This window comes from Callithrix jacchus, chromosome 16 (assembly GCF_049354715.1).
Source record: "Callithrix jacchus isolate 240 chromosome 16, calJac240_pri, whole genome shotgun sequence".
NCBI lineage: Eukaryota > Metazoa > Chordata > Mammalia > Primates > Cebidae > Callithrix > Callithrix jacchus.
In genome coordinates this window covers 53,126,029-53,134,901 of record NC_133517.1, presented here as the reverse complement: position 1 = coordinate 53,134,901, position 8,873 = coordinate 53,126,029, and the positions used below count along the sequence as shown (strand labels likewise).

The 8,873-nt window shown below is 64.5% G+C and overlaps 2 protein-coding genes across 5 annotated transcripts; both read left to right on the top strand.

Annotated features, from left to right (window-relative positions):
- The first annotated feature begins 529 nt into the window (after positions 1-529).
- GPT (glutamic--pyruvic transaminase) lies at positions 530-4,710 on the top strand. 4 transcript variants are annotated; one of them, XM_078352860.1, is made up of 12 exons: positions 530-586; positions 1,757-1,922; positions 2,070-2,159; positions 2,276-2,346; positions 2,779-2,912; positions 3,025-3,268; positions 3,393-3,472; positions 3,541-3,677; positions 3,784-3,958; positions 4,065-4,220; positions 4,292-4,404; positions 4,471-4,710. In XM_078352860.1, exons 3-12 carry the CDS (start codon positions 2,116-2,118, stop codon positions 4,559-4,561), a joined length of 1,245 nt encoding a protein of 414 aa, XP_078208986.1. In that variant the 5' UTR covers positions 530-586; positions 1,757-1,922; positions 2,070-2,115; the 3' UTR covers positions 4,562-4,710. The 4 variants fall into 4 exon arrangements, with proteins under 4 accessions (XP_078208986.1, XP_078208984.1, XP_002759187.2 ...); XM_078352858.1 differs by having other exon boundaries at positions 2,238-2,346; positions 3,595-3,677; XM_002759141.6 differs by having other exon boundaries at positions 2,238-2,346.
- A 1,847-nt stretch (positions 4,711-6,557) lies between these two features.
- Positions 6,558-8,737, top strand: SLC33A2 (solute carrier family 33 member 2). The gene is made up of 5 exons (XM_002759163.5): positions 6,558-7,566; positions 7,895-8,042; positions 8,134-8,258; positions 8,330-8,439; positions 8,519-8,737. Exons 1-5 carry the CDS (start codon positions 6,885-6,887, stop codon positions 8,690-8,692), a joined length of 1,239 nt encoding a protein of 412 aa, XP_002759209.1. The 5' UTR covers positions 6,558-6,884; the 3' UTR covers positions 8,693-8,737.
- The last annotated feature ends 136 nt before the right edge of the window (positions 8,738-8,873 follow it).

Sequence of the window (8,873 nt, the reverse complement as noted above, 5' to 3'; positions counted from 1 at the left end):
CTGGCATGCAGCCTGGGGGGTGTTGTGGGTCTCCAGTTCCTGGCATGCAGCCCTGATCCTGGGGCCTGGCTGCCAGCTTCCGCCTGGGCTGGCATAGGGGACATGCAGTTGGCCACTCTGGCTCTGAGCTGGCTGGGCACAACGTATCAGGGTGAGGGGGGCCCTAGGGGCCTCAAGCAGGAGGGCTGAGGACACCACCAGTTAGTCTATTGGTGGGTGGCTTTGGGTGGCACCAGTGCTGGGTGGCGTGGGTTTGACCTGTTCTCCCTCCTGGCTCAGCACGGGCCCGAGAGCCCAGTGTCCTTCGGGCCTGCCCTTCCTGGAGCATGTCTGGTTGGAAGGGTGTCCCCACAAGGCTGTAAGATGGTGGGGGCTGGCTGCTGGTTAAATTTAGTGTGGGGGGTGGGGCAGCTGCCCAAGGTCCACCTGCCACCAGGGTTGCCACTTGGGCTCTGCTGCCAGGGGGCGGGCAGGGGCTGGCTCTGCCTGAGGCCAGGCCCATATTAACTTGTGCTCCAGCCTGGAGGCCAGAGGGCCAGGCCTGCACCGGGGAGGCCGTTGTGGCAGCGGAGCAGAGAAGTGCAAGGTGAGAGGCCTGGGGGCCAGCTGTCCGGGGTTCCTTACAGCTTTTCCCCTGGCCAGCAGAATCAGAGGAGCCAAGGCCCGCCTTGGGCCTGACCGGCTGCCCACAGCCCTGCTCAGAGGGCCGACTCCCTGACCCCCGTGGTTCAGGTTTCATTGTGGGCCACTGGGGTGGGCCAGCATTGAGCGTGGCCTTTCAGCTCTGCAGGTCTGTGGAGGTGGGGCTCTGGTGGCCTATGACAACTCGCTTCCTACTCTCTCCTCCAATGGGGAACAAGAGGGACGGAGAACTCAGGTCACCCCTAGCCTGGGGTGTGTCCCAAGGGCAACCCTAGGCTAGTGCCTGGCAAAAGGGCATGACAGCAGCCACGGTGTGAGGTGTCACAGGGCCCAGAGCTAGACTGCCTGGCTCCAGCCCCTCCCCTAGCCCCTCACAGGGCTCATCAGGGACTAAGGTCCAGATACAGCTTTTGCTGCCTCCGGGCCATGGCTGCCAGCCCTGCAGAGGCCAGAGGGAACCCAGAGCCCGAACATGCCTCCCCTCCCCCTAGCACCCCCTGGATTCCTGAGGTCTGGCTCAGTTACTAGGGGAGGTCCGCAGGCCCAAGCAAAGATTCGGGTGCCACAAGGGCTAGGCCTCAGCCAAGTCCTGCTAGGGTAAATCCCAGCAGCCCAGGCTCCAGTCTTGCCTTGGGGGTCCCTCCTTTCCAGCTCTGCCAGCCCCTTAGGGCTGCCAGGCACTCATTTCACCCCCTCAGCAACTCAGGCCCTCCACCTTTTCCCCTCCCCCCCATGCCTCGTCCCTCAGCGCTGTCAGGACTGACGTCTGTACCTACCCCCCATGTGGGTCTCCTACTCTCCCTTTCTGGGGACATTGGGCAGGCACTGGGCCTCACCCCAAGCCCCGCCTGCCGCCTCACCCACTGCCTCTGCCTCCCTGGGGCAGAGCTGTGCCCAGACGGGTGGGGCGGGGCCCAACAGTCCCCAGCTCCTTCAGCCCTTGCTGTCCCTACCAGTGGGGCCAGCTGCGGTGAAGAGAGTGCCCTCTTGTCCAGAGTCCCCCTGCTACGGCTGCCCCCTCCCAGCCTTGGCCCACTGAGCCGGACCCAGCTGTCTCCATTCCCACTTCTGGTCCTGCCACTGCCTGAGCTGCCTTCCTGCCTGGTCTGGGTAGAGTCATGGCCTCAAGCACAGTTGACCAGAGCCAGGTGGCAAGGAACGGGCTTCGGGAGAAGGTGCTGACGCTGAACAGCATGAACCCGAGAGTCCGGAGGGTGGAGTATGCAGTGCGTGGCCCCATAGTGCAGCGAGCCTTGGAGCTGGAGCAGGAACTGCGCCAGGTATGGCCCAGGGCCCCTTGCTGCCCTCCATGTCACACTGGTGGCGGGTTGGCCCAGCCCCACTGACACATGGGACCAGGGCTGAGGGGTTAAGGTAGAGCACAGCCTCCCTGTCTGCTCCCCTCCCGCCCTCCCGTCTCCTCCCAGGGTGTGAAGAAGCCTTTCACCGAGGTCATCCGTGCCAACATCGGGGATGCACAGGCTATGGGGCAGAGGCCCATCACCTTCCTGCGTCAGGTGAGGCTCTTGCATTGCCTGACACCACCCCCGCCCTGCCTGCCTATGTGCCCCTGCCTCAGCACTACATCTTCCCAGGTCCTGGCCCTCTGTGTCAACCCTGATCTTCTGAACAGCCCCAACTTCCCTGATGATGCCAAGAAAAGGGCGGAACGCATCCTGCAGGCATGCGGGGGCCACAGCCTGGGTGAGAGCCGGGGCCAGAGGAAGCAGAGAGGGCAGATCTGCCCACTGAAGAAGGGAAGTCCCTTGGGAGGGCTGAGGAGAACTTTTTTTTTTTTTTGAGGAAGAGGAGTCTCACTCTGTCCCCAGGCTGCAGTGCAGTGGTGTGATCTCGGCTCACTGCAACCTCCGACTCCCTGGTTCAAGTGATTCTCCTGCCTCAGCCTCCTGAGTAGCTGGGGTTACAGGCATGCTCCACCATGCCCAGCTAATTTTTGTATTTTTAGTAGAGACGGGGTTTCACCATGTTGGCCAGGATGGTCTTGATCTCCTGACCTCGTGGTCTGCCCGCCTCGGCCTTCCAAAATGCTGGGATTACAGGCACGAGCCACCGTGCCTCGCCTGGCTGCACAGAATGTCACCTGTGCCTCCCATCCTGCTCTGCCCCTGGGTTCAGGGGCCTACAGCATCAGCTCCGGCATCCAGCTGATCCGGGAGGACGTGGCGCAGTACATTGAGAGGCGAGACGGAGGCATCCCTGCTGACCCCAACAACGTCTTCCTGTCCACAGGGGCCAGCGATGCCATTGTGGTAGGCCGACCTGGGCAGGAAGACATGTCTGACACTACAGAGGGGGCACCCAGGGTGGGGGATGGGTGCAGCCCTGGGTCCTGCCAACCCTGCCTTCCCCTCCTTCCTGCAGACAGTACTGAAGCTGCTGGTGGCTGGTGAGGGCCACACGCGCACAGGCGTGCTCATCCCCATCCCCCAGTACCCACTCTACTCGGCCACACTGGCAGAGCTGGGCGCGGTGCAGGTGGATTACTACCTGGAGGAGGAGCGCGCCTGGGCGCTGGACGTGGCTGAGCTTCACCGTGCCCTGTGCCAGGCGCGTGACCACTGCTGCCCTCGCGCGCTCTGTGTCATCAACCCCGGAAACCCCACCGGTGCGTTCCCCGCCTCACTCTGCCCGCTCTGCTCCTCCTGCACCTGTGTTGGCCCCTGGCTGCCCATTGGAGGACAGTTCCCTCCCTGGGCTCACCCAGCCCTGATGCATCCCCCACACCCCAGGGCAGGTGCAGACCCGTGAGTGCATCGAGGACGTGATCCGCTTCGCCTTCCAAGAGCGGCTCTTTCTGCTGGCTGACGAGGTGCGTGCCGCGGGGGTGTGGGAAACAGGGCAGCAGCTGGCCCCCCGTGACACCTCTCACCCTTCCAGGTGTACCAGGACAATGTGTACTCGGCAGGCTCACAGTTTCACTCTTTCAAGAAGGTGCTCATGGAGATGGGGCCGCCCTATGCCGTGCAGCAGGAGCTCGCCTCCTTCCACTCCACCTCCAAGGGCTACATGGGCGAGTGCGTGCAGGCAAGGCGGGTTGGGGCTCCCGTGGCACGGCTTGGCCCACCTCACGCGCTGGGCCACCCCTCCCCACCAAGCCTGGACCTGCCCCTTGCCTGGCAGGTGTGGGTTCCGCGGCGGCTACGTGGAGGTGGTGAACATGGACCCTGCGGTGCAGCAGCAGATGCTGAAGCTGATGAGCGTGCGACTGTGCCCGCCGGTGCCAGGCCAGGCCCTGCTGGACCTGGTGGTCAGCCCGCCCGCACCCACCGACCCCTCCTTCATGCAGTTCCAGGCTGTGAGTTGCAGGAGCTAGGGAGGTCCAGATGACCTTATGTGGGTGGGCTGCCGGGCCGGGGATGCCAAGTGCCCTGCCCTGATGGGCCCTCCCTTGGCGACCACAGGAGAGGCAGGCAGTGCTGGCAGAGCTGGCGGCCAAGGCCAGGCTCACCGAGCAGGTCTTCAGTGAGGCTCCCGGCATCAGCTGCAACCCAGTGCAGGGCGCCATGTACTCCTTCCCGCGCATTCAGCTGCCCCCGAGGGCGGTGCAGCTTGCTCAGGTCAGGCGGGGCAGGGCCTCGGGCTGGGCGGCGGGGGCTGGGTATCCCTCCCTGACCCTGCCTGTCCCCAGGAGCTGGGCCTGGCCCCGGACATGTTCTTCTGCCTGTGCCTCCTGGAGGAGACCGGCATCTGTGTGGTGCCTGGGAGCGGCTTTGGGCAGCGGGAAGGCACCTACCACTTCCGGTGAGCACTGGCCCTCACTGCCCGTCCCACCACTCCAGCCCTTCACTCATCGTCCACTCCTTTCAGGATGACCATTCTGCCCCCCTTGGAGAAGCTGCGACTGCTGCTGGAGAAGCTGACCAGGTTCCATGCCAAGTTCACCCTCGAGTACTCCTGAGCACCCCAGCTGGGGCCAGGCTGGCCGCCCTGGACTGTGTGCTCAGGGCCCTGGGCGCCTTTGGAGCCCACTGTACTTGCTCTTGCTGCCTGCGGGGGCTGGGCCCCTGCCTGTCTGCAGGTCCCTAATAAAGCTGTGTGTTAGTCTGACTCTGGGGAGGCAGCGTGTGGTCCCCCGACCTGCCTACCCTTCTTGCAGGCCTGGGTCCTTGAGCGGGCACTAGTGGTATCTTCAGACAAGGGGCCTGCCACTGCCATCTCCCACCTGCTCTCCTAAACTACTGCTGTGGGCTAGGTCGTCCCTGCTGCCTCTGGTTGTGGGGCAGAGCCTGTCATGATCACACAGAAATGGGCTGAGAGTCCAGAGTGTGAGGAAAGCCAGGCCCTGCACCCCTTTGTGGAAGCCCCCAGAGCTATTGGGGTGGGGACTGGGCCCACCCGAGGAAACACAGCCTTTCGTGAGGAAGGCGCAGAGAGCTGTCTCCTTCCTGGCTCTCTTTCCCGGGCAGTCTATGTCTTCTTCCCTAGGGCACGGGGAAATGCTAAACTAGCATGGTGCTGGCTGGACAGGGTGACTGACAGCCCAGGGGGGAAGTCTTGGTTCTCTCTTACCTGAGGCAGCAGAGGTGGTGCCCCTGCTGGGGGGCCAGAGAGACCACCCTTGGTATCATGGTGTGGTGTGAAGCGGGGCTGGGTGGAGTGGGAGGCAGAGGGAGAGGACACTGCCAGGGGAGGGCTGGGGCTGGAGGAGGCAGGGGCAGGGCAGGGCAGGGCCGAAAGGCGGTGGGGAGTGCTGTGTCCTGGCCTGCAGAGCAGGGCCGAACACCTACCACCTGCGGACACTGCGGGGGGTGGGGGGTCACTCACTCTGCACTGATGGCCTTTTGAGGCAGGCATGATAGTCCCCGTTTGATAGATGAGAAAACCTGGGCCCTGTGAATCTGTTGAGCTGGTAAGAAATCCCCTCAGAGGCCTCAATAGCTGGAAAAATGCATTGGGTCCAGTGCCCTCAGGTCCCCCAAGGACGGGGCTGGCTTTAGAGACTCACAGACTTGGAGATGGGACTGGCCAAGGGCCATTTAGTGTTCATTCTGGAGATAGTTTTTACCACAGGCCACACTTAACAGCCTCACGTGGGCCTCGGGAGCCCCAGAGGGCACAGCTCTGGGCAGGGAACAGGCAGGTGGGCCCCTCCTTCGGCAGGGCGGCTCGTGTCAGGCAGGGCGCTCCTTCCTAGTCCTGTTATCAGACACTGAAGAGCGTCACAGGAAGTGGCTGGCTGTGTCCTGGGCTGACCTGGGCCCTGACCTTTCACACTACCCTCCTGCCTTCCATGCCTCTGTGACTGCCTTAGAGAGGGGCCGAAGCCACAGTCACAGCAAGGTGGGGGTCTGGTTTCAGAAGTAACGAGTGGAAGACGGTGGAACCCTTAAGCGGAAGCCTTCATGGGGACGGCTGGAAAAGGCGCTGGGCACTGCAGCAGCCAGACTCCACGTCAGACACCAGGAAGGGCGCACGCCTGGCGCGGATCCGAGATTCCTGGCAGGGATTAGGGCTGGCGGCGGGTGCAGGCCGATTCTTACGTTCGAGGCCGGCCCAGCTCTGCAGCTTCGCTCTCTGGGCCTCTCACTCGCGCAGCACCTCGGTGGGAGCGCGCATGCGGCGGCGCGGCCGCGGGCCCGAACCCGGACTGGCCACCGGGGGCGCCCGCGAGCCGACGCTCTGGCCCGCTACGCAATCTGCGGCCTGCCCGACCTTCCGGCCGAGCTGGTGGCTGCCGGACTCCGGCTACGCCGAGTCCGAGCACCGTGTGACCCGTACTCCGCTTTGTGGCTCCAAGGGGCCGAGAAGCTGCTGAGAGTCCGGCCCGGCCGGCAGTGCGGGGCGTGGGCAGAGGGCCATGGGAATCAGCGTCCCCGCCCCGTTTACCTGCGGCCGCGCAGAGCATGCTGGGAGCCGCGGAAGTCAGTGATCCCACCCCCTTTACCTGCGGCCGCGCAGAGCAGACTGGGAGCCCCTGGAGGCAGTGGCCCTGCCAGCTTCCCCCCGAGGCCGCGCAGAGCATGCCGGGAGCCGCTGGCTGCCAGCGTCCGGACCGCTTGTCCCCGTTTGGTTTCGGGTTCAGTTCTTCTGGGGAATGGATACTCCCAAGGCGTGAGAGCATGTGTCCAGACCCCAGCCTGCCAGTACGACGCTGACTCCGCCCGGTCCCAGAACCAAAGCCATGCCCGGGTGTAGTCCCTGACCCCACGCCGAGGGAACCTCGCCTTGCGGAACCCCACCTGGAACTCGACCTCCCGGCCTCGCAACCGGCCTGAGCCGCCATGCGCGGGAAGCTGCTGCCGCTGGCCGGCCTCTACTTGGTGCAGGGCCTGCCCTACGGGCTCCAGTCCGGCCTCCTGCCCCTGCTGCTGCGCGCCCGCGGCTTCTCTCTGACGCGCGTGGGGCTGGCCAAGGCTCTTTATGCTCCGTGGCTGCTCAAGCTGGCGTGGGCCCCGCTGGTGGACGCGCGGGGCTCGACGAGGGCCTGGCTGACGCGCAGCACAGCAGGCCTGGGGCTGGTGTGTGGGGTGCTGGCCGGGCTGCCCCCGCCTGGAGCTGGCCAGGCCGGGCTGCCCGCCGCTGTGGCGGGGCTGCTGCTGCTGCTGAACCTGGGTGCCGCCGTGCAGGATGTGGCCCTGGACGCGCTGGCCGTGCAGTTGCTAGAGCCGGCAGAGCTGGGGCCGGGCAATACCGTGCAGGTAGTCGCGTACAAGCTGGGGGCCGCGCTAGCTGGGGGAGCGCTGCTGGCGCTCCTGCCCACCCTCTCGTGGACGCGGCTCTTTCTGCTCCTGGCTGCCACCTACTGGCTGGCCGCGGCCCTGGCCTGGGCTGCACCAGCCCTGCGGCAGCTCCCACGGCCGCCCCCCTCTGAGCAGCGTCCCCACACCATGCACCTAATGCGGGACGTGCTGGCCGTGCCGGGGACTTTGTGGACTGCAGGCTTTGTGCTCACCTACAAGCTGGGTGAGTGAGGCCTGGAGCCACGCAACAGCACAGGTGGGGCTTCCCAGACAGCCCGAGGTGTCTCCGGGGGCTTGCAACCCACTGCAGGGCCACGCTCTTTCTGGGGTATGACCTATACGACCTGGCCCTGACATCGGGGCTCTACAGCTAGACCTTGCGTCGTGTCCTCCCCCAGCTCTAGCCACAGCCCTGAGGTCTCTCTCGGGCGGCTCCACTTCTCCAGCACCTGCAGCTCAGGAACACTGAAGGCAGGACAGGACTGAGGCCTTAGTGGGAAAAGAGGTAGATATGGGACCTCCCCTGCTTATAGCTCACCTCCCTACCCCAGGTGAGCAGGGTGCCAGCAGCCTGTTTCCCCTTCTCCTGCTGGACCACGGCATTTCTGCCCCCGAGCTGGGACTGTGGAATGGTGTGGGTGCCATGGTGTGCTCCATTGCTGGCTCCTCCCTGGGTGGGACATTGCTGGCCAAGCACTGGTGAGCCCTCCCCCGTGTGCCCCACCCACCCACTTGTATCCAATCTGCCCCTGATCCCCTAAAGTGCTCAATTTCCTCACCCCCACCCCAGGGAGCTGCTGCCTCTGTTGAAGTCGGTGTTGTGGCTCCGCCTCGGGGGCTTGGCCTGCCAGACTGCCTTGCTCTTCCACCTGGATGCCCTAGGTGCCAGCTTGGGCCCTGGCACAATCTTGAGAGGTGAGGGGCTGGTCTTGGGGAGGAAGAGAGGGGCCAGGAGCCTGGGGCACTGCTGACCTCTGCTCTCCCAGGGGCAGCCTTGCTGAGCCTATGTCTGCAGCACTTCTTGGGAGGCCTGGTCACCACAGCCACCTTCACTGGGATGATGCGCTGCAGCCAGCTGGCCCCCAGGGCCCTGCAGGTGAGCATACGTAGTAAGGACACAGAGGGACTGCAGGACTGGGAGTGCGTGGGCCTGACCCTGACCTCCACACCCTTAGGCCACACATTACAGCCTTCTGGCCACTCTGGAGCTGCTGGGGAAGCTGCTGCTGGGTGCTCTGGCTGGAGCCCTGGTCGACGGGCTAGGGCCACATTCCTGCTTCTCCCTCCTACTCATCCTCTCTGCCCTGCCCCTTCTGAACCTGGGCCTAGCACCCAGCACCTTGCTCTGAGCTGGGCGGCTGGACAGCTCAATAAAACCACGTGCTTGTGACCCAGATGTCTCTTTGCCTGGAATATGTAATGTGCGTGTCCCCAGGCTGTGGGGGCTGCGTCATTGGACAGGAGGACCCATTAAAACAATGTAAGCAGCTGGGTGTGGTGGCTTGTGCCTGTAATCCCAGCTACTTGTGA

Bases quoted from the DNA above. Each gene is read 5' to 3' on its own strand.
- GPT (XM_002759141.6), top strand. From the start codon at position 1,761: ATGGCCTCAAGCACAGTTGACCAGAGCCAGGTGGCAAGGAACGGGCTT. The intron at 3,269-3,392 runs GTGCGTTCCCCG...CCCACACCCCAG, and splicing joins CAACCCCGGAAACCCCACCG to GGCAGGTGCAGACCCGTGAG. The intron at 3,678-3,783 runs GTGCGTGCAGGC...CTTGCCTGGCAG, and splicing joins TCCAAGGGCTACATGGGCGA to GTGTGGGTTCCGCGGCGGCT.
- SLC33A2 (XM_002759163.5), top strand. From the start codon at position 6,885: ATGCGCGGGAAGCTGCTGCCGCTGGCCGGCCTCTACTTGGTGCAGGGC. The intron at 8,259-8,329 runs GTGAGGGGCTGG...CTGCTCTCCCAG, and splicing joins CCCTGGCACAATCTTGAGAG to GGGCAGCCTTGCTGAGCCTA. The intron at 8,440-8,518 runs GTGAGCATACGT...CCACACCCTTAG, and splicing joins TGGCCCCCAGGGCCCTGCAG to GCCACACATTACAGCCTTCT.